This window comes from Pan paniscus, chromosome 1 (genome assembly GCF_029289425.2).
Source record: "Pan paniscus chromosome 1, NHGRI_mPanPan1-v2.0_pri, whole genome shotgun sequence".
NCBI classification, from domain to species: domain Eukaryota; kingdom Metazoa; phylum Chordata; class Mammalia; order Primates; family Hominidae; genus Pan; species Pan paniscus.
Window position 1 is genome coordinate 21,852,509 of NC_073249.2, and position 22,609 is coordinate 21,875,117.

The window sequence follows — 22,609 nt, forward strand, 5'->3', positions numbered from 1 at the left end:
GCTGAGAGGCTGCAGAAAGAGGATGACAGACCCCACTTCTCAGAAGGAAGCATCTAACAGCGACTTATGGACAGGAAGGCAGGTCTGTGTCTTAGGCAGCAGTGAGATGAGGCAGTGGATCCCATGCCATGGCCCCCAGACCCAGGGTTTCTGCACCACAGGGGACATATGTGTAGGACAGACCTGGCAGGAAAAGATAAGAATGCCCCATGAACCTGCCCAAGGGCAGAGTATGTGGTTAAGTACCTGCCCTTACACAAGGAACAATAAGTGAGGTAGAAATCTTAGAGGCATCCCCAGAAATGGGGTTAATCAGATGTTAACAAGGCCTATTAGTATCCAAGATGGAGTTGCTTTAGCCCCCACAATAGCCAAAGGAAATAAAACCAGTACCTCAAAGTGACACCGGCACTCCCAAGTTCACTGCAGCGTGCTTCACTATAGCCAAGGCATGGAAACCACGTGTCCATCCACAGACGGATGGATTGAGAAAATGGAACAGTACTGACTCCAAGTTAGAGAAAAGCTTGTTTACTTGAACACAATTATTGCTTTGCTTGAGTCTGTAGATTATTAAAAATGCTTTGGGAAAACAGGACCTTCAACAGAAATAAAAGAAAATACACCAACCAACAACTCTGAGAACCAACAACTCACTCTGGGACTCAACAGCTCTGGGAACCAACAGCTCTGGGAATGGGCTGGCCAGCCTGATAAGAATAGGCTGATGGTGCCTGCAGAAGGCCACAAGGCATTGACCAAGAAAGCAAGGATTAACTGCCCATCTGAGACTCTGCAGGTTTCACAAGGGTGCTTTAATCATCTCCCTTAATTTCCCTTAAAAACCCCTGATCTGGAGTCACAACTCCAGGGGAGGTGATCTTTGAAAACAAGTCTACCACCCAGAGGTTGCTGGCTTCCTTAATAAAGCTAACTTTCCTTTCACCAAAGCTCATCTCTTGGATTTTGGCTTTCAAGCAATGAGTGGCCGAGACCTGAGTTCGGGTACAAAAATATAGTGTCTATATGCCATGGAATTTTATTCAGCCACAAAAAAGAAGGAAATCCTGCCATTTCACCAAGATGGACAGACCTGGAGCACATTATGCTGAGTGAAAGGCACCAGACAGAGAGAAAAACCCTGCATGACGCATGTGGGACCTAAAGAAGCCAAACTTACAGAAACAGAGAGAAGGGCAGGTGTGGGGCGGGTGGGGAAGCGGGGAGAGAGTGGCCAAGGGCACCAGCTTCAGTTACGGGATGAATGAGCTCCGGGCAGTAATGACATGGTAGCTGCAGCTCTCCATACTAATAGTACACTTGAAATCTGCCAAGAACACAGATCTTAGGTGTTCTTAACATTCTCAAGGAAAAAAAGAAAAAGGGAACAAAATGACAGGCATGTGAGGTGAGAGATGTGTTCGTGCGTATGACTGTGGTGGTGACTTCACAGTGGGTACAAACACTGCATCACCAAGCCACATGCCTGAAATATACACAGGTTTTCTCAGCAATACCTCAATAAAGCTGCAAAAAATAATTATACTTAAAAACAAAGTCTTGGCCAGGCGCAGTGGTTCACGCCTGTAATCCCAGCACTTTGGGAGGCCGAGGCGGGTGGATCACGAGGTCAGGAGATTGAGACTATCCTGGCTAACACGGTGAAACCCCATCTCTACTAAAAAATACAAAAAAATTAGCCGGGCGCGGTAGCGGGCACCTGCAGTCCCAGCTACTTGGGAGGCTGAGGCAGGAGAATGGCAGGAACCCAGGAGGCGGAGTTTGCAGTGAGCAGAGATCGCGCCACTGCACTCCAGCCTGGGAGACAGAGCGAGACTCCGTCTCAAAAAAAAAAAAAAACAAAAACCAAGTCTTTATGTAATTGGCCCCATTCCTTCGCATTGTTTTTCTGACCTGCTTTTCAAAATCCTGTGTCAGATTTGTCTTTTTCTTGTGTCTGTTCTGTTTCTTGCATGTCCTGGAGGCTGGGCGCCCTGCCTGTGGGCCTGGGGAAGGCACCAAGGCTGCCTGCACCTGAAGGGACCGGCGTGGGCAAAGGCCAGGTGGTCTCCGACACTGCGACCTGCAGTCCTGCCAGGCTGACGACCTCAATCCTCCTGCCTGGCGGGAAAGAGCTCTGAGCACCAGCACTAAGAAGGAACTGGACATGAATACAGGCAGGCACAGGGCCTCACTCTGCTGTGCTCCTCGGCACACAAGAATGGGGGTGCCGAGGATCAGCTGAGAGTGCACCTGGCCGGCGGTGGGGCCTGCGGTGGCCAGGACAGGTAGTGGGACAGGTGGTGGGGCTGGCGCAGGGTGGCAGGCTACCTCTGGGAGACAGCTGCTGAGCAGGAGAGAGACGTGGCGGTGCAGGCCGACGCAGGTGAACATAGGACGGCCTGTCCCAGGAGAGTGGGCGACACAGGGCGGGCTCTTCTTCACCGCACAATCAAAGCCACAGTGTTCAGGGAGCACTAAAGGGGCCCAGGGGCTGGGTCAGATGCCGGCACTGTGGGTGGAACTCTTGTTTCTCTGGCTCGGCCAGTCTTTGGGTCACCCACTACATTTCCAGAAGAAGGGACAGGCCCATCGCTTGGTGCCCGGCTCATTTCCCAGCAGGAGTCCATATCAAACATGGGGGCTCTGGGTCCATGCCATGGATAATCGTGTGCCTTGGCAGCCTCCTCCCAATCTCCCTCTACACAGTCTCTGGGTGCACACAACGCTGGCACTGATGCCATGTGGCCACACAGAAACTCGGCTGGGCACAGAAAAAGATGCTCCTTCTCCATGGCATTTGTTTTGTCTGTGACTGGGAGGAGGATGACACCCCAGGAAGCAGGGAAAGCCACATTGTGCACCCACAGCCTCCCCTCCAGGACCGCAGCACCCTCGCCTATGGCCAGGGCTCAGTCCTCTGCGAATATCCCCAGGCCTCCCCCTGCAGACACTCTCAGGGTCCAGCCCAGGGACACCCCTCAGCAGCGAGCCAGGGCAGGGAGAAGCCAGGACGGAGGCACCGTGGGGAGGGCTCCAGAACCCCACAGGCCGGAGGGCAGAGGGCCAGTCCCAGCTTGCCAGGGCATGTGCCTCCCAGGAGGCTGTGATGGTCACATTAGTGTCCACATAGCGGGGCCACAAGGCCCAGTCGTCAAGCACTACTCTGCACGTGTCTGTGATGGTGTGTGTCCATGAGATTAAATAGAAATTGGCGGACTCCCAGGAAAGCAGCTGGGCCTGTAATGTGGGCAGGCCCCGTGCAACCTGCTGAAGGCCTTAAAAGAACAAGAACTGATCCGAGAAACAGAGTCATGGCCTTCGGCCTGCAACTGTCCATGGGGCTCCAGCTGCTGGCCCCCTGCAGACTCTGACTAGGGCAAAACACACACCTGCCATCTACACAGAAGAGCTGGGATTGTCGGGGGCTCTGTCATCTTCCGGCTCCGGCCTTGTGCCAGCAAAGCTCTGACTGAAAGGATCTCCTCTTAGTCAAGTACAAGATGTGACCTCAGTCCAACTAACCTGCATGCAATACTGATGCACCAATATGACCCCAGCTTAGGGCTGAGGGACAGTGGCCAATGCCAAGGCGGGATTCCAGGGACACAGAGGTTCTGCCCACTGCAGCTGTGGGTGCTGGGAGGAAGTTCTCACTTTCCTCCGAACAATCACAAAACGAGAAACAACACGCTTCAAAATGACTTTTCAAGAAATAATAAAAGTAATTGAAAGCATGTAAAAACCTGAGCTATGTGTACTGAAACACACACACACAGATGACACACACAAATACACACAGACACAAACAGAAACACACAGACACACATACACATACAGACAACACACAGACACACACACACACACACACAGGCTCTCAAGGACGTGTCCTTAAAAAAGGGGCAGAGAGCAATAGAGAAGGACGGCAAACTCAACACACACTTCTCCGAAGACAAAGGAAACAGACAAACATAGTGGCAGCCTGACACTGAAAAGCAGGCAGACTGGCAAATCCAGGAAGGTGGATAGTATGCCAGCAGCGGCATGCTGAGAGACCATGCAATTAGGGTGCCAGAGCCCTATGGGGTGATGAGGAGGGAGTACCAGCACCCTCCCAGCAGAGGTAGGAAGAACCAGCAACACGCAGGCACAAGTCCATGTGGCACTGCACTGGGAGATCCTCGGCTCCCAGATGGACCCACCCAAGTGGGCACCCCCGGATCCCAGAAGAGGGACTGGATGGAACCTGAGGGCAGAGGGAGTAAACTTTCTACCTGAGCCAGAAAGCAGCCCCCCAAGACTCACGCTCCAGACAGGACCCCAGGACGAGGAACTGAGGGTCCCAGTAAACAGCCCATGGCTGATACCTCAGCCCCACACACACCATCTTAGGAAAAACGACCGCGACAAAAAAGGCAATAAACAAGCACCTTGAAAACCCAGAAACCATAAGCAAAACAAGGCTATTAATAATATCCAAACAGAGAAGATGCTCGGGCCATGACGCAAGACCCGAAGGTTTTTCCAGGAAACTGGAGGAACACAAAAGAGTTCTAAGAAATTACAAGTACAAATGATAAATGGTAGGAAGATAAAAACCAGAAACACACACTAGAATAGCAACACTAAAAGAAAGCCAAATACGAAAGGAGTACCCAAACAGAAGATAGCAGGACTCAGAAAGCAAAAATCGGACTTGGAAAAAGAAAAGCATTCTTAAACAAACTGAAGAAATTTTCTGGACATACACTAGGATTTTCATACTAAGAAACATAACAGAAGAACATAGCTCATGAACAAATGGCCGATGCTGACAGGAGACACCTCACTCACAGAGACTGTCACCAAGACAGACCTCACTCCACCCTCTGTGACCTCAGAGGCCAGGGCCTGTCCCCATTACCACATAGGAGCCACAGATGCTGACAGGAGACACCTCACTAACAGAGGCCATCATCAAGACAGACCTCACTCCATCCTCTGTGACCTCAGAGGCCAGGGCCTGTCCCCATCACCACATAGGAGCCAGAAACAGAGGAGTGTGTAGAGGAGGTCACAGCACAGTCTCTGCTTGCTGGGTGTGGACTCAGCATGGTGCAGTGGACAGCAGTGGTGCCAGGCACCCAGTGAGCCAGCACTCACTCAGATCTCACTGTCTGTTTCCAGCAGAGTGTACAGTGTATTCACAGCCTCGCTTTCCAAGTGCTGGATCTTACTGTACGTACCCACTAAGCATGTACAGCAGGTGCACAGCCAGGATCTCAGAATGCTGGATGTGTGCAAATATGGTGCAGTGGCCTGGAACAGTGCCTGTGAGCCTCCACACATGTGCATCTTACTCTGTGTGTGCCTTGCAAAGTGTACACAGCAAGCCCACCTGTCCGCCACCTCCAGGTCTGACTCCATCTTGTCCAGGCCTCTCATGACGCTGTCCAGCTGCTGGCCCTGGTGGTGCAGGACCCTCGCCGTGTCCTCCAGGCGTTTCTGGGATCCAGCCATGAGTCCCGTCAGCTCCTCGCCCCGGGTCCTTGGGACAGATGCGTCTGCCACGGCTCCAGGCTGAGACAGCAGCAGCTCCCTCCAGAAATGCTCGATGATGCTGAAGACCACATTTCGACTTGGCCGCAGGGAGCTGAACCAGTGCTTGGCATGGCCCTTCTCCAGGATGGTGATGGAGCTGAAGATAAAATGTGAAGCCTCCTTCTTGATCTCAACTATGCTGGAGAGGGGGAAGCTGACCAGAATCTCTCCAGTGCTGTCAGTCATGAACCTGAGCGACAGCGATGTTAAGGACAGCTGTCCAGTAACCCATCGCCTCTTGGGCTCCAGGTAGTAGGTGCACGGCCAGGTGTGGATGCAGACATCCCTGCTCATCTGTTCCTGGGTCTGTGTGCGCCAAGGTCCAGGCCTCTTCTGCCTCTGAAGGAGAAGAGACAGTAACGCTCTGCCGTCACCCGTGGACTGGAGACACAAGCAACCCCACAAGGATGCTGCCTCCCCTGTGGCTCTGGGCTCACACAGGCTGCAGCACATGGCTGACTCTCGATCCACCTGTGGCTGCATGACGAAGCCCATGTACCCTCTCAGCAGGTGAAGGAAGAGCAGCCAGAGCAGGAGGGCTGGTTTGGAACCAGGACCCCTGAGTCCCAGACTTATGCCCATCCCCCAGGCAGAGGGTTCACACTGTCATCCCCCTCACCACACTCTGTGCCCCTGCACCCAGCAAAGCCACCCTGCTTAGATCAGTGTCCACTGCTGGACAAGACTTGAGGAGGACATCACTGGAGACTTTGCCAGGGCCCTGGGCCTCGGACCTCAGTCCTAGGACGTACTCTCAGACCGTTCCAAGGAGCGCTGTCTTTTGGCCATGATGTTCCCTCTAGATGCACAGTCCCCTTTGGAAACTTCCATTCATCAACTTCATTGCATAGAGAAAACAATCCTGCAGACAAGTGTTTTCCCTTCTCATAACCCCACCTAACCTTACAGCGTTCTACAGAACTGAGTAGTAACACGTACGCGTACTAACTTATTGTGTGTATGTAGTTTTACATAGCTGCAAGCAATGAAGGTGTCCTATCATGTTTTCACATCTACATTTATCAGTACAGTTTGGAAAGTCTTGGATGATAGATTTGAACGAACCCTCATGGAACATGCAGCCCAACTGTCTCATCGTACAGATAATGTAAGGTTAAGAAAACACGAGGGCCTTGTGCAAGATCCAGGCACGAGTGCAGGACTCTGCCAGGGCCAGAGCCAGGCCGGGGATGCCTCACTAAGGTTCTGACAGCACAGAAAGGTCCAAGGGTAGGGTGGCATTTCTCCCACTTCTCTCACAGAATTTCACTGTAACGTGACTTTACTTATACAAACAGGACAGCCAGCCAGTGTAATCCCCCCAGACATCAAAAAGTGTGGGCTTTCCATGGCACAGCTAGAGGCTGTGGGGTCCTCCTCATTCTGGCAGCACGTTCATGAGTCCTGCTGTGTGCCAAATTATCTGCTGGGCACCACCTACCCTGATCCGTCCCTGGTTCCTGCAGCTCATGCAGTTACACTCTTAAGAGCCAGGTCTTTCATGTAACTGCTGCACTGGACACCATGCCCCCAACACAAGTCTAGACAAGACACACTGAAAAGCCACACCTGCATTGGAAGAGCTTGCATCAAATGGGACCTTAATTGTATGAGGACACAGCCATCTGAGAACGCACAATATGTCGTCACACGCAGACCACAGGGTGTGCAACCACTGCAGGGAAGGAGGTGTGGCTGGACTGTGGGGGCTGCCTGGCTAGTCTCCCCAGTCCACAGAATGCCCATGTGGCCACAGATGGAGCCCCACCAACCTTCTCCCACACCTGTCCTCCTTCTGGGGCATGGCACTCAGCACATGGAGGGTGCCGCCTGCTCATCTGGCTGGAAGTCATGAGAGGGGAAGGGCCCCATTTCATTAATTACCCTCCTTGGCAACAACCTGTCACTGAGTGAATGGGATGGATGTTTGGGGCTTTCAGATGTCTGTGCAGCTGGGCCCCTGGGGCATGGCTGAGGTGGCAGCCTTGACTGAATGCCCTGTGACTGGACAGATTTGGTCCCAGCCAGGCTAATCAATGAGAAATCCCGCTGGAAGCCTAGACAGGATGAGACTGGGTGGATGTGGATGGGATGCACCTCTCCTCACATCCCTGAGTGTCCGTGGCAGCTTTGGCCCAGACTGTTTTCCAGAATGCCTGCGTGGCGAGCAGCCTGGGGCTGCGACTGGTTTCTCCCTCTTGGCCAGAGAGAGGATGTGAGCCGGGTACTAAGGATGCCGTCTCCTCTGGGGGCAGAGGTAAGCAGGCTTGTCTTGCTGACATGCCCATTACAGCATGGGGGAGTTCCTGAACCCGGGGCTCTCCAGCTGTGACGCTGATCCACCATGTGTGTAGCATCCACCTGGGACCCAGGCAGACAGGAAGCCCGCTGTGCCGAGACAGCTGAGACCATCAAGGCTGGGGCCTCCTACAGGAAGGTAGAAGCCGTCTCAGACCCATGTAGCCCCTGGGTGATGTGTATGACATCTGCAAGGCCACTCTATTCTGGGGTGTGGGTCCTTCACACCAGACTGCTCTCTGATGCTACTAAGTATTTAGGCAGCAAATGCCACACACCCGCTCTCAGCTCACAACACCCTAAGATGTTTCTATTCGGGGACATCAAGACTTTCTACAAATTTTATTTCGTTTGGAAAGTAAGCATATGAAAAGTTCAACATTAGGAGGTCAGGAACATGGCTGCACCTGGGGAGAGGGGAAGGCCCTGCAGGGGCCTCTGTGGGGCTGCTTCTGTCCATGCCTTGCCCTGAGTGCACTTGTGATTTTGCATGCTCTGTTTTGATTCGTTGGTATTTCTGTACATAATGGTTCAATTAAAGGTTTATTGGATGTTTATAACAAACAATAGAAAATCACATTAAAATTAATAAACGCATGCATGACAGGTGTACCAGAACTAAATTTCAGCTGGGTGCTACAATTCCAAGAGCATTTGAAACCACTGCCTCAGTCAAAAGCCCAGGGAGAAGAGCACAGCCACACAGGCCACACAGATCCTGGCACGCTTCCTCTCACCAACAATACAGGTGCAGAGTCAGGGCAACCAGCTCCACCCGAGGCTGTGGGCTCAGGCAAGTGAGCGAGCCCCTCCCTCCTGCCCCTATCCCTGAGTGGGGCTGACAGTTGTGTGGCCCCACAGCCTCATGAGGTCAGCAGGGCGCTCCCAGGTGCTTGGCACAGCACAGCCACTCCCCGAGGCAGGACTATCCCTGGGAGCACCCAGGAGCACCCACAAGCACTAGCTTGGCCTGGCAGGCAGGAGCGCCTAGAGCCTGCCGTTTTCTTGAATCCACCTGTTTCACGACTGCCAGGGCGTTGCCACACCCAGGATCTGCCATTGGTCTCTCTGTTTTTAGTATCTGAACAGAGCTGGCCATAGACAACACCTAACCACAAAAGCTCACACACAGAAGGAGGAGGAGGAAGGAGAGGAGGGGGAGGGAGGGAGAAGGGGAAGAGAGGAGGGGGAGGAAACTTCACTTGCAATGTGCTCAATATATACAAAAGGGGCCACATTAAAGCGAAATGAGCCGACTCCTTCACAGCACAATGAATTTAACTTCTATGCTGATGTGGCTTAAGTATTCCACAAATACCTCCCAGTATTCCTCTTAAATCTCCGTAGAAAGGTCAGGACTGAATTTCCCAGACACGCATACATGCCAATCAGCTGTTGGTGTCCACTCTGTAGATCAGTCCAGATCACCAGCTCTCATTGCTTGTGTGAACTGATCACTAATCACCAGTACAGCCAGCCCGCCACATCCTTGGGCTCCACATCCGTGGATTCAACAACCCACAGGTCAAAAAATACTAAAAAAAGCTGTCCCTGCACTGAACATACACAGACTGTTTTTCCTGTCTTTATTCCCCAAGCAACACAGCACCAACCACAGCATGCCACCGTGGCAGGCTTGTAAGTGACAGAGATGACATAAGGCTGATGGCAGGACGCACAGAGAGGACACGTGATACCACGCCACTTCACACCAGGGACCTCGGCATCTGCAGGAGGTCCTGGGACCAAACCACAGGTACTGAGGGTCGGCTGTACCTGAGATTAGGAGAAGCTGAAAAGGAAGCTGCTATATTAAGTAAGAGAATTCTATCATCAACACACAATAAGATACGAGACTTAGAAATAATAAAAATGTCAGGGTTCGAGGGATGCTGTAGACAGCTTATTGTGGTGAAAGCTCAAGGAACCCAGGGCACCTTGGCTGACCCCGTCTCCCAACTCCAAGAAAGCAGCTCTTAGGGTATGGGTATCTAAGGAGACACAGGACACAGTCCAGGCACCAAGGGAGGTCCAGAGGAGCAGACAGATAGTGACATTCAAAGACCAGCAACGATGACACGGCCTGTGACTGCCACTGAGCAGTGAAGGGAGCAGGTGTCAGAGAACCTTCTAGAAGAGCCTGCAAGGCCTGGGACTGCCGGGAAGGTGAGCCTTCTGTAGTCTCGAACATGCAATGCAGGGGCAGCAAGGGGCCGAGGCCAGCAGTGACTACAGCACCCAGTCACAGAGGAGAGGCGGGGCTCAGGGAGGCTGGAGCCCATGGGAGGCCGGAGCCCACAGGAGGCCTTGTGAGAACCTGTCTCAGCCAGACTGCAGGGAACCCCAACATCAACAAACACAAAGCACCTCGCACTCTCCCTGCCCAGGAAGGCTCTAGGAGATTTAAGGCTGGCCTCCTCTTCTGGGGAGGGCCTGACAGGTGGGCTTGCAGCACACACCAAGGCCAAGCAGATCCATGGGTGGGCCAGAGCCGCCCTTCCTAGGCGACACCATCTCTCACCACCAGGAGGAGGCCAGAGGGACCCTAGGCAGCAGGTATCTCACTGCACCTTCCTCTGCAACCGGGGAATACTCACCTGAGCACGCCACATGGCCCCTCAGGAGACACAGAAGAGGGCGCCAAGACCTTCAGTACCATGGTCAACCTAGCTACACCCCCAGGGTCACAGCAAGGGCCCAGTGGGCCATACACAGGACCCGCCCCCTCCAGGGCCACCCACTCCCCACCAGGGCCATGGCGAGGGTTGGCAGGCCACACACAGGACCCATGATGCCGTTCTGCCACAGCAGCTGCAAGGCCACCCAGCAGGCTCTGGACTATGGGGACACAAAGATGTCTGCTTCTCAGAATTAGGAGGAGGATAAACTACACCAACTCAGTCATGCTCCTCAAAGTCAGGCAAGCCAGTACCCACAGGAGGGGCTGTGGCCCTCCCTGCTCAGCCCTGGAGTTGCTGTGCCATGCTCCCGGCTGAAGAGGCTGCCCAGACCTCAGCCATACCTGGCCTTCAAGGGGAGGGACCACGCCTCACCACCACCACCTCTATACAGAGAGCTAGACACAGTGTGGACAGTGAATGTGTGCTAACCATTGCTAAGCAGGCATGGTTGGGAGGTATTTCAGGAGTGTGGAGGGAAATTATGCACAACCTCCCCGGAGAAGTCCTGTTACTGGTGTTGCAGCACAGTTTACAGCTCTGGAAACATCACCTCACCTTCTGGACCTTTTTACCCACCGTCAAAATAACTAAAAGACCTGAGGTCACCAGCTCTAAAATCTTTCAAATTCAAAAAGAAAGCTGGGCATGCTGTGTGCACCTGTGGTCCCAGCTACTCAGGAGGCTGAGGTAGGAGGATCACTTGAGCCTGGGAGGTCCAGGCTGCAGTGAGTCGTGATTGTACCACTGCACTCCAGCCTGGGCAACAGAGTGAAATTCCGTCTAATTGAACAATGAGAACACATGGACACAGGAAGGAGAACATCACACTCTGGGGACTGTTGTGGGGTAGGGGCAGGGGGGAGGGATAGCATTAGGAGATATACCTAATGCTAAATGACGAGTTAGTGGGTGCAGCACACCAGCATGGCACATGTATACATATGTAACTAACCTGCACATTGTGCACACGTACCCTAAAACTTAAAGTATAATAATAATAAAATAAAAGAAAAAAAGAAAAAAAAGAAAAAAAGACCAAAAAATTAGGACATGAACAACCAAGGCTCTTCTCGTTATCACATTTTAAACAATAAATATAAGGAAAGTATTCAAGTTTGACAACAACCCAGGAAGAAGCAAGAAGAGAAACTTGTAGCCACCCTTTTCCAACTGCAGGTTTCCAGGGCTTCTTTCCCATAAAACCTTAGTCAACGGAGATGCAGTGCAAGGACGGAAGTGAGGACACCCCATGGAACATCAGAAGCAGCCCAATCTTGGACACGGCCCCCACGCCGGCCAGCCATTCCCCTACCCGACGACACGCCTGGCCCCACACAGAGGCCACAGGAGAACGTGGTCCCTTTTCACCTCCAAGGCCAGACCCTCCTCCCGGGGCCCTGATCCCACCCTCTCTCTCTCAGCCCCCAGACCTCTCCGGCCCTCCCATGCCAGGCACTGCACTCTCCGTGAAGGACCACGCACGGTCTCCGTCACAACTACACAGCTCTGCTGGGGTGGAATGAAAGTGGCCACACACAAGACATCAACATGGGGTGTGCCACCCCACAGGACCTCACTTACAAAAATGTGGTAGCTGGACCTGGCCCATGAGCCGAGGGGCCTTGCTGAGAGTCACTGCACCCTGGCTCCCTGGCCACTACCCTCTCCAGGTCTCCAGCCCCACTTCCATGAGTGCCTGCGTCCACTCTCCTTGGCCATAGCCTCCTCATGCACCTGACTGCACAGGGCACAACCTCTCCTCTTTGCACCCTCTTTTTCCAGGTGAGACAACACAGGCCAGAAACTCAACATCACCCCCAAGCCGCTGCCTCCCAAACACCCACTCCAGCCAGACTCCCTCACGCTTCAAACTTGGACATCTGATCACTCGCTGATCTGCCCCCACCCCTAACAGGCACTTGAACTTCACATTCCTTCCATCAGCTCCTCCCCTATCACCTGCTGGGCATCTGCCCCCATCCCTAACGGGCAACCCAACTTCACAGGCCCTCCCCTATCACCCGCTGGGCATCTGTCCCTGACCCTAACAGGCACCCCAATTTCACAGCCCCTCCTGTCACCCGCTGGGCATCTGCCCCCACCCCTAACGGGCACCCCAACTTCACAGCCCCTCCTTCAGCTCCTCCCCTATCACCTGCTGGGCACCTCCTCCCACCCTTAATGGGCACCCCAGTGTAGCAGCACCAGAGTCAGTTCCTCTCTCAGTAAAGTCACCACGGGCCCAGGACTTCTGACTCCTCTCTTCCTCCCCCTCAAGAAACATGCCATGAGCATGTCCTGGCAGCTGTGTCCCCACCCTCCACCCCAAGACCACATCACTGATCTGGCACAGGCATTGTCTAGGCCAACCAGCACAAGCAACACACTTGGGGGAAGGTGTTGTAGTCACAGGGACTCACTCATCACACACTGCAATCTGTACAATGGGTCTCTCTCAGTCTTTCCATTATACGTGTGCCCCCCGAATGAGACTCAATCTCCAGGAAACAATCTACTTTTAGTTACTTTCCACAGTTCCACCATCCAAGGCAGTCTTCCCTCCCTCCACACCTGGACAACATCTCAGGCAACCTCCTGACCTCATCCTGTCCCCATCACCCATTCCCCCTCCAGCAGTCAATGAGATAGTCATTGAACAGAATTAGAATATGTCACTTCTCTGCCCAAAGCCCTTCCCTGTGTACTTGGAATGAGATCCAAGTTCCTTACCGCAGCCTCATGGACTCTGCAGGACCTGCGGCCTCCCTGCCCTGGCCTTCCCCTGCCCTCTGCTCCCAGCAGCCTTTCCACACCAGGGAGTCTCATTGGTGGCTCCACTCCGCAGGTCTCTGTTCGGAGGGCTTCCTCGCCTTCCTAAGGCACTGTCACCAACCATGGCCCAAGCAAAACTCCAGAGAGTTGGTGCTTTCATGACTGTCGCACTAGAGAAGGCACTATCATGGGAGGGCCGCAAGGCCCGCTACACACCATGGGCACCCAATGAATTTGTGCTGAGTTGACCACAACCACACCACATGGAAACAGAGCTGTGCCTATGCCCTCCTGTACCACATAGTTCTGCAATCAGTCCAGGTCCTGGAGCCCTCACGGTGTCCCTGCCTGTTGCAATCTGCAACCTGCTTCCTCCAGTGCAGGTGTGGGCCTGGGGACCCGCGCTGACCCTGAGAACACACAGCTGAATCCTCGAGGGAGGTCATGGCCAGGGGCCCAAGGGTGTCTGCAGCCAACCCACACAAGTGACGCTCTTGGGGAGGAAGTCTGCAGCACAGGGATGGCTCAGCACGCAGGGCGATCTGTACAATGGGTCTCTTTCAGCATTTCCATCACTCAAGGGTCCCGAGTGAGGCTCAGTACCCAGTAAACAACTTATTTTTAGTTAATTTCCGCAGTCACAGAACAAACATCTTGCACACCTTCCACTACCTCGCAACCAAGAAGCTAAGTGAGAACAGTGGTGGCTGTGTGTGCCCACAGGGGCGGTAGGGTGCGGCCAATCTTTCCAGGCTCCCCTCCCCTGCTCCTCAGACCCTCTTTCCACTCCCTCAGAGGTTCCCAACTCTAGCCACAAAGTGCAGACACCCTCACTGGGGCTGTTTGCATGCAACACAGTGACAGAGGAGCACATATTCGGCACAAAGCGTACTGCATTTTCTCCAAAGTGCTGACTTAAAACCCGTCCTGGCCAGGCACAGTGGCTCATACCTGTAATCTCAGCACTCTGGGAGGCTGAGGTGGAGGATCACTTCAGCCCAGAAGGCAGAGGTTGCAGTGAGCCAAGATAGCGCTATTACATTCCAGCCTGAGTGACAGAGGAAGACCCTGTTTTAAAACAAAAACAAAAAACCATCCTAATGGAGTACTGTGTGGGGCCCAAGAATGTGGATTTCTTGCCATTCCCAAGCGATGCCAGGGCTGATCTAGCAGGCTCTGGGTGACACAAGCCTATGTTCCAGTCCCATGAGAGCTGATAACACTCCTGGCCTCCTGCGTATACAGCGGTGACACTGACCCGAGGGGGCACCCTGCGGACCAGGGAACTAAACCACAGAGTTCCATCTCAAGAACGAGAGCTCCATCTCCCACCAAGTCCTAGGGGCTCAGTGATCTCAGGGAGCTGTGGACCTGCTAGCCCAAATGCTCCTTTCTTAGGAAACAGGCTCAACCACGGAGCTGCAGGAACTCCTTCCAGGCAATGCCCACCTGAATTTCAGTTTCCCCATGAGGCAAACTCGGAAACATATTCCAAGATCTTGAGACAATTATAAACACTCTGCTCCCCACATCTTCCCCACTGGCCTCCCATGATCTGCATGCACCACAACCAAAATCAAATGACTACTAGCAATTAAGGAACAATATGTGGCAAGATCAATTAAGGTCAATTAATTGTCAATATTGAGGTCAATATGTGGCAAGATGTTACAGCATATTGTTAAATAAAAAACAAAAGGCTAAAAGCAGCAAAAGTTTATATATGTATATTATACACGATGGAGAAAGAGACTCTGTGTATGTGTGAGTGTGTGTGCATACATGTGCGTGAACGTATAGGCAAGGACTGGGGGGAGAGAAGAATGGAGACAGAGAATGAATGAATGAATGAATGTATCTGTGAAGGAACGTAGAAAAGCCGGCTCTACACCAGGAATAAAAAACGGTCATCTCGGCTGGGTGTGCGGTGGCTCACGCCTGTAATCCCAGCACTTTGGGAGGCCGAGTCGGGCAGATCACAAGGTCAGGAGTTCGAGACCAGCCTGACCAACATGGTGAAACCCCATCTCTACTAAAAATACAAAAATTAGCTGGGCGTGGTGGCGCGCGCCTGTAATCTTCGCCACTCAGGAGGCTGAGGCAGGAGAATCACTTGAACCTGGGAGGCGGAGGTTGCAGTGAGCCAAGATCATGCCATTGCACTCCAGCCTGGGTGACAGAATAAGACGCGGTCTCAAAACAACAACAACAACAAAACAAAAAACAAAAAAAACAAAAAAAAAAAAGCAAAAAAACCCCAGTCATCTCTGGACGGAACTGGAGGTGATTCTTTCTCTGCAACTGTAACTTCTCCAGACATTCTGATTCTCTAGTGTAAAAAAAACCCCAATAAACAATTGCATACTGTGATCACACAAGCCACAATGGGGCTGACTAGGAAGGGACCATAGCACGCACTGAATCACACAATCCCCAAAACAACTCTCCGCCTCCTGTCCCTGCCCCCATATCCCACCTTTACCTGGACTCAGACTCCCAAAACTCACTTTCCTCCTAGTCCTCCCTCCAACTCCTCAGACCTTGGTCCTCCCTCTTCTGCTCCTCCCTGTTCTCCTGGGTAAACCTCACACCCCTTGGAAAGAGTCTTCCAGCAAGGCTCAGAGCCCCAGCACTCCTAGAACCTCCCATATCCCCGCTTATAAGAGTAAATAAAACAACATTTCCATTGCTTCATAAAGGGAAGGCAGGTGCCCCTCTCCCGCTTAGGATGCCTCTGTTTGGTCTGGAATGAGATAGCCCAGTGTCCAGATTTTACAAGACACAGTCATGGTCTGATGGCCCCTAGAATGTCATCAGACCTCCAAACCTAACTCAAAGGCCTCGCACTGTGTGCAAACCAGCACAAGCTGCCTCTCGTTTCTCTGGGAGAGATGAGCGGTTCTAACTGTTCCTCCTTCCACCTCCCTGTCAAGACGCCTGGGAAATGCTGCCCAGACTCTGCACTCTCTCGCAGAGCGCCTATGTGCACACAGCCTGCCAGGCTTCGGGGGCAATAAATCTGCTATCTTTCCTTCTGCATCCATGTGGGTAGCTTTGAGCTGATTTCTCCAGCACACCAAGACATACATCACATAGGGTCCCCCATAGCCCCATTTTCGTGTCCTGGCCGAAAATCACAGAGTACCCTGATCCCTCTGTGCCCCAACCACAGGTTTTCCCCACCAGGCTTCAACCCAATCCAGGGCCTTTAACATTTCCAGGCATGGAAGAAAGTATCTAGGTTTACTACAAAGAAAACGGCCTTGGCCCTGAGCCAAATTCCTGAAACCTTCCTATAAACTCCATAACCCACACCCCTTCCAAGAGACATACCTAGGGAGGACGTCCCTTTTCCCTTACTGCCCGTCTCGAGGACTACCGCAGCCCACTCTATATGAAAGTTCCCCTAACAAAACCTCTAGGCAGGGCCTGGCGCAGTGGCTCACACCTGTAATCCCAGCACTTAGGGAGGCCAAGGCAGGAGGATTGCTTGAGCCCAAACGTTCAACACCGGCTTGGGCAACACAGAGACCCTGTCTCTACAAAAAAAAAAAAAAAACAAACAAAAACAAAAAAACAAAACTAAGCTGGGCATAGTGGCTCATGCCTGTAGTCCCAGCTACTTGGGAGGCTGAAGCAGGAGAATTAAAGAATTCATCAAGCCCAGGAGGTGGAAGCTGCAGTAAGCTGTGATGGTGCCACTGCATACTGTCTCAAACAACAACAACAACAAAAAAACTGCTCTGGGCTCACCATGCATTTAGCACTTCTTTCTTTGGTATCCCAACTGGTCCCACCTGAGGATAGTGTGGGGAACTCCCTTGCCGCCACTTTTGGGGTAACTCCAGTTGCAAGTTTGGCAAAACACTCCTCATGTCACTACTCCGATGTCCTCCCACTTCAGCCCTGCTCATGTGTACACAGCCCCAAATCCCTACCCACACTCCTACCACACCTTCATTTCACACCCTCCCTCATTCCCCACCATCTTCTCCAGACACCCGTCATCCCCTGGGGCCCCTTGCCATGCCCTCCAGGTCCCCTGTGGGCCCCATTCGCCCATCTAGGTTACCCTGCCCCCTCCAGCCCTCCCACCATTTTCCTCCAGGTCCCCACCATCCTCTCTAGATCCCACTGTCCCCTCCAGGTGCCACTGATCCCTCCAGGAACCCACTGTCCCCATCCCTTCCAAGTGCTACCGTCCCCTCCAAATCCCCACTGTCCCCTCCAGGTCCTCAATGTCCCCATCTCCTCCAAGTGCCACCGTCCTCTCCAGGTCCCCACCGTCCTCTCCAAGTCCCCACTGTACCCATTCCCTCCAGATCCCACCGTCCTCTCCAGGTCCCCACTGTCCCCATCCCCTCCAGATCCCACCGTCCCCTCCAAGGTCCCCACTGTCCCCATCCCCTCCAGGTCCCACCGTCCCCTCCAGATCCCGTCTCCATCCCCTCCAAGTGCCACCGTCCTCTCCAGGTCCCCACCGTCTCCTCCAGGACCCTACCATCTCCACTAGATCCCACCATGCGAGGGCCCCCCAGCTCTCCCTCTGGGTCCCACCGTTCTCTCCGGGTCCCACCGTTCTCTCCGGGTCCCACCGTTCTCTCCGGGTCCCACCGTTCTCTCCGGGTCCCATCATCCCTGGGCGCCCCCGCACCGCCGCACTCCCGCCCCCAGAACCGCCTCTGTCCCCGCCCCTCTCCCAGCGCAGCCCGCATACCCCCCACCCCCCGGGGATGCGGGAAGGAGGGCTCGGGCTGTGTCAGCCACAGCGCGCGGACTGAGCCCAGGGCGGACGCTACGGCTTGGCTTGGGCCGGGCGCCCAACAGACCAACACCGTCGCTCACCTGAGGGACGCCAGACCCGTCCCAGAGCCGACCGCGGCGCCTCGGCCGCTCGGCGCCTGCGCAGTGAAGACCGCGGCGAGCCGCGCGCATGCGTGCAGGGCCGGAGCCCCAGGCGCTGGTGGGGCAGAAACGCGGCGCCCTGCGTCTTCTGGTTCCGAGGCTGGTCCTCACCGTTTCCGCTCCGGCGGAAGTGAGGAGGAGGGTCCTTCGACCCGTGCTGAGCTGGATGGACCGCGAGACGCGCGCCCTCGCCGACCGCCACTTCCAAGGCCTGGGGGGCAATGTCCCCGGCGTCGGCCAGGCTCCGGGCCGGGTAGCCTTCGTCTCGGAGCCGGGCGCCTTCTCCTACGCCGACTTTGTGCGGGGCTTCTTGCTGCCCAACCTGCCCTGCGTGTTCTCCAGCGCCTTCACGCAGGGCTGGGGCAGCCGGCGGCGCTGGGTGACGCCCGCGGGGAGGCCCGACTTCGACCACCTGCTACGGACCTACGGTGGGGCGGCGGCCGCAGACCCTGGGCGGGGAGGAAAGGCCGGCGGGACCCAGGCCTGGGAGGCCCCCGCCTAGAGAGGGGCACCAGGGAGGGTGAGGGAGGCCAGGCGCGTGGCCCCTGGAGAGTTCCTCTGCAGACGGTTTGGAGTGAGGACGGGGCCCAGGGAGATGGCATGGACCGTGCCTTTCATTTCAGGAGACGTGGTTGTACCAGTTGCAAACTGTGGGGTCCAGGAATACAACTCGAACCCCAAAGAGCACATGACTCTCAGAGACTACATCACCTACTGGAAAGAGTACATACAGGCGGGCTACTCCTCTCCCAGGGGCTGTCTCTACCTCAAAGACTGGCACCTGTGCAGGTAATGGGGCTTGGGACGCACCGAGGCGCTGCCTTCCCTAGCGCTGCGTGAACCCAGAGGCCTTTCTGATGAAGGTGGCCCCTGGGTGCACAACGGAGCTATTTTTCCCCGTGAGGCACTTTAATCTGTTTAAAAGAAACTGGATTGTCTTCCGCATGGCTGCAAGTGTTGTTCTTTGGGAGGTCAATATGGTTTTTTTTCCTTTTTTTTGAGATAGATCTCCTCAGCCTCCCTAGTAGCTGGGATTACAGGAATGCATCTCCACTCCCGGCTTTTTTTTTTTTTTTTAAAGAGACTAGGTTTCACCATGTTGCCCAGGCTGGTCTTGAACTCCTGAGCTCAGGTGATGCATCCACCTCAGCATCTCAAAGCACTGGGATTATAGGCATGATCAGTACTTTCTAATAAGCAGAACCATTGTAGTCAGACTGCCCCGCCCCCTCCCCTGCCAGCAGCGTCTGGCTCAGAGGAGGGTCTGGGGCTCTTTGGGGGCTGCAGCCATCTGGAAGCTCCACTGGAGCCGATTGGTCTCAGTTGCCCCACTCGTGCTGCCCTAGTCTCCTCGTGCCTCACGTGCTGTCGGTGGTGCCCTTGCGCCCTCCTCACAGGGACTTTCCGGTGGAGGACGTTTTCACCCTGCCTGTGTACTTCTCGTCTGACTGGCTGAATGAGTTCTGGGATGCACTGGATGTGGATGACTACCGCTTTGTCTACGCGGGGCCTGCGGGCAGCTGGTGAGGCCACGGATGTGGGAGTGGAACCCAAAGGGGCCTGGTGACAGAGCGGACTGGGAGGCTCAGGGTGGCAGGAGGGGGGCTGCTTGGCACAGGCCTCACAGTGGGTGCCATCCCTTGAGACCAAGGGGCCACCCCTCCTTCAGTTGGACCAGGCCTCTGGGGTGCCAAGCAAAGCCCATACCAGCCCCTACAGGCATGAACCAGGCGCTCTTGCTGCTGCAGGTCCCCGTTCCATGCTGACATCTTCCGCTCCTTCAGCTGGTCTGTCAATGTCTGTGGGAGGAAGAAGTGGCTCCTCTTCCCCCCAGGGCAGGAAGAGGCCCTGCGGGACCGCCACGGCAACCTGCCCTACGACGTGACCTCCCCAGCACTCTGCGACACACACCTGCACCCACGGAGCCAGCTTGCTGGCCCACCCTTGGAGATCACGCAGGAAGCGGGCGAGATGGTGTTTGTGCCCAGTGGCTGGCACCACCAGGTGCACAACCTGGTAATGTGCTGCTTCTCCTGCCCCCTATCAGGGGCCTTCCTGCAGGAAGACGGCAGCACCACCTCCCCACTCTCCCAGCCACAGCGGGGCTGGAATGGGGTGGCTCATGGGTGAGGCTGACCCCTTCACAAGGTGGTGTCGCTGAGGCCTAGCCTCTGTTTCACCCACTGCCGGGTTCACTGTGAACCCACTCTGGGTTCACTGTGGCCTGAGGTGGTCCGAGCCCGCCACCCACTTCCCTGCTGAGCAAGCCCTGCTGGGAGACAGGAGGGCCCTCTTGGCTGCAGAGGGCTGGACCCCACAGTGGGTTCCTGGCGCAGGAGATGTGGGCTGGTCAGGGGGCACCTGCCATGGGCTCAGGCCTGCCTGCACTGTGCCCCTTCCAGGATGACACCATCTCCATCAACCACAACTGGGTCAATGGCTTCAACCTGGCCAACATGTGGCGCTTCTTGCAGCAGGAGCTATGCGCCGTGCAGGAGGAGGTCAGCGAGTGGAGGGACTCCATGCCCGACTGGCACCACCACTGCCAGGTGGGGTGGCTACGCATGGAGGCTACCCTCCTGGGGGAGGCTTTTAGGCTGCATGGCTCAGACTCCCTTGGTCACCGCGCAGCTTCTCAGTGCCTCTGTCTTATGGTCCCTTCTTTGTCCTTGGGGACTGGGCACATGTTGGGTCCTTTGCAGCTTGGACTGTGTCCATGGTGTTAGCTCACTGGCCTCTTCCCTCTGCCCAGGTCATCATGAGGTCCTGCTCGGGCATCAACTTTGAAGAGTTTTACCACTTCCTCAAGGTCATCGCTGAGAAGAGGCTCCTGGTCCCGAGGGAGGCAGCCGCTGAGGACGGTGCTGGGTTGGGTTTCGAACAGGCAGCCTTTGATGTTGGGCGCATCACAGAGGTGCTGGCCTCCTTGGTTGCGCACCCTGACTTCCAGAGAGTGGACACCAGTGCGTTCTCACCACAGCCCAAAGAGCTGCTGCAGCAGCTGAGAGAGGCTGTTGATGCTGCTGCGGCCCCATAGCACCTGTCGTGAGGATAGAAGGACGAGTGGACGAGAGGCAGCCTCCTGCTCCAGGGCCCTTCCAGAAATAAAGACCGCCCTCCCTGTGACCTGGGGCCCACCCCTATTGAGGCTTGTGGCCTGGCTGTTCATGGCCACTGCCTGGGTGCCTGTTTTCAGGTGAGGCTCAATGAGGTCAGGGACCCAAGATGGGATGTGGCCCTTCTGACCTGCAGCAGGCCTGCTGGGAGCTCGGAGATGGTGCCAGGACCTGGCTCTTTTGGGGGCCCTGCCTCCTTAGGCCAGGACGCCTGAGCTGACAGGAGTCTGTGTCTGGTGTGCCTTCTCTGGAGGCTCCTCTTAATAGGCCAGCCCTGTCCCCTCGTCTCAGGCCATTGGGCCACCCCTGGCTCTGCCCTGTGGGTTCAGGGAGGGGTTGGAGCAGTGCTGGGCAAGCTCACCAGGGCCTCCAGGCACGGCTGGGGTTGGCCTCCATCACCTCCAGGTGATGGGCTGTGGAACCAGCGGCCTGCGCCTTCCTCTGGGTACCCAGAGTGGAGGGCTGGGTTGGGCTGGCCTTTGCCACCTCCCTGCCTTTGCAGGGCCTGTGGACAGCTGGAGAGGCCACAGATGGGGTGGAATCCCATCTGCTGCTGAATCCTCACCTGGGCCTGAGGGACTGTGCCTGCTGTGCACTCACAGCTGGGTCTTCCCAAGGATGCTGTTCTCAGGAGTGGTGGGTCCCCAGCCCCTCTTCACACTGGGTATGATGGAGGTGTGGGCGGGCTCGTCCAGGCCGATCAAGGCACAGCAGTGAGCAGCTGAGGCCTGTGGTGGGGAATGGACTCTCGTGGGATCCTCTTGCAGAGGATGCCCCAGGCCTGAACCCTCTAGTGGATCCACAGTTTGTGGAGACTGGCACTTTCCCAGCCCTGTCCTTGACCGAGAGTCCAGCATTTTTTCAGTTGGCCCCTGGTTGGCTGCCTCACCCCAGCAGGGGAGGAGGCATCCGAATCCACAGGGACGGCACGTGCCATGGCTATGCACATTGCCTGCCCGTGGCATCAACTGGGGCCGCTGGCACTTGTCTAGGATGGAAGCCCCCAAGAAGGGCAGGGGTTTCTGTCTGCTCTGTTCAGTGAATTATGTGAAGTGCTTGCAAAGGCAGCTTTACACAGTAGGTGCTTCATATGTGTCTGTCGAATGAATGCGCTCCAGCCAACAGCTTTCCAAGGACCTGTATGCTGGGCCCCCCTGCTAGCTCCCGGGGACCCCTGGTCTGTACGGGAATGCCCTGAGACATCCGGCCTCCTACAGATGGAGCTGGCGCTGCCCAAACCACGGGCAGCAAAGGTGC

The 22,609-nt window shown here is 55.1% G+C and overlaps 2 protein-coding genes across 14 annotated transcripts in view; one reads left to right on the forward strand and one right to left on the reverse strand.

Annotated features, from left to right (window-relative positions):
- SNAP47 (synaptosome associated protein 47) overlaps positions 1 to 22,609 on the reverse strand; it is a 52,646-nt gene that overhangs the window by 27,566 nt on the left and 2,471 nt on the right. For 6 of the 11 annotated variants that reach the window (XM_003814938.5, XM_034948187.3, XM_055106310.2 and 3 more), the window contains exons 1-2: positions 18,177 to 18,309; positions 5,378 to 5,919 (exon numbers count right to left, since the gene is read on the reverse strand). The exons of 1 other annotated variant lie outside the window; for it this stretch is intronic. In XM_003814938.5, coding sequence (XP_003814986.2) covers positions 5,378 to 5,919; positions 18,177 to 18,266 — 632 coding nt within the window. In that variant the 5' untranslated portion in view covers positions 18,267 to 18,309. Of the gene's footprint in view, positions 1 to 5,377; positions 5,920 to 14,282; positions 14,400 to 17,888; positions 18,004 to 18,176; positions 18,315 to 22,609 lie in introns of those variants that run through there. 4 more of the 11 variants (XM_063596809.1, XM_063596857.1, XM_063596811.1 and 1 more) reach the window with 4 other exon arrangements.
- On the forward strand, positions 18,265 to 22,474 carry JMJD4 (jumonji domain containing 4). Of its 3 annotated transcripts, none has more exons than XM_003814936.6 (6): positions 18,265 to 18,664; positions 18,860 to 19,025; positions 19,634 to 19,759; positions 19,985 to 20,252; positions 20,639 to 20,785; positions 20,989 to 22,474. In XM_003814936.6, the coding sequence occupies exons 1-6, from the start codon at positions 18,265 to 18,267 to the stop codon at positions 21,271 to 21,273; spliced, it is 1,392 nt and encodes a 463-aa protein (XP_003814984.3). In that variant the 3' UTR covers positions 21,274 to 22,474. The 3 variants fall into 3 exon arrangements, with proteins under 3 accessions (XP_003814984.3, XP_034804108.2, XP_034804113.2); XM_034948217.3 differs by having other exon boundaries at positions 20,711 to 20,785; XM_034948222.3 differs by lacking the exon at positions 20,639 to 20,785.

Coding starts and splice junctions, on each gene's coding strand:
- JMJD4 (XM_003814936.6), top strand. CDS start 18,265: ATGCGTGCAGGGCCGGAGCCCCAGGCGCTGGTGGGGCAGAAACGCGGC. Junction 19,760..19,984: donor GCGGGGCCTGCGGGCAGCTG/GTGAGGCCACGG, acceptor TTGCTGCTGCAG/GTCCCCGTTCCATGCTGACA. Junction 20,786..20,988: donor ACTGGCACCACCACTGCCAG/GTGGGGTGGCTA, acceptor CCCTCTGCCCAG/GTCATCATGAGGTCCTGCTC.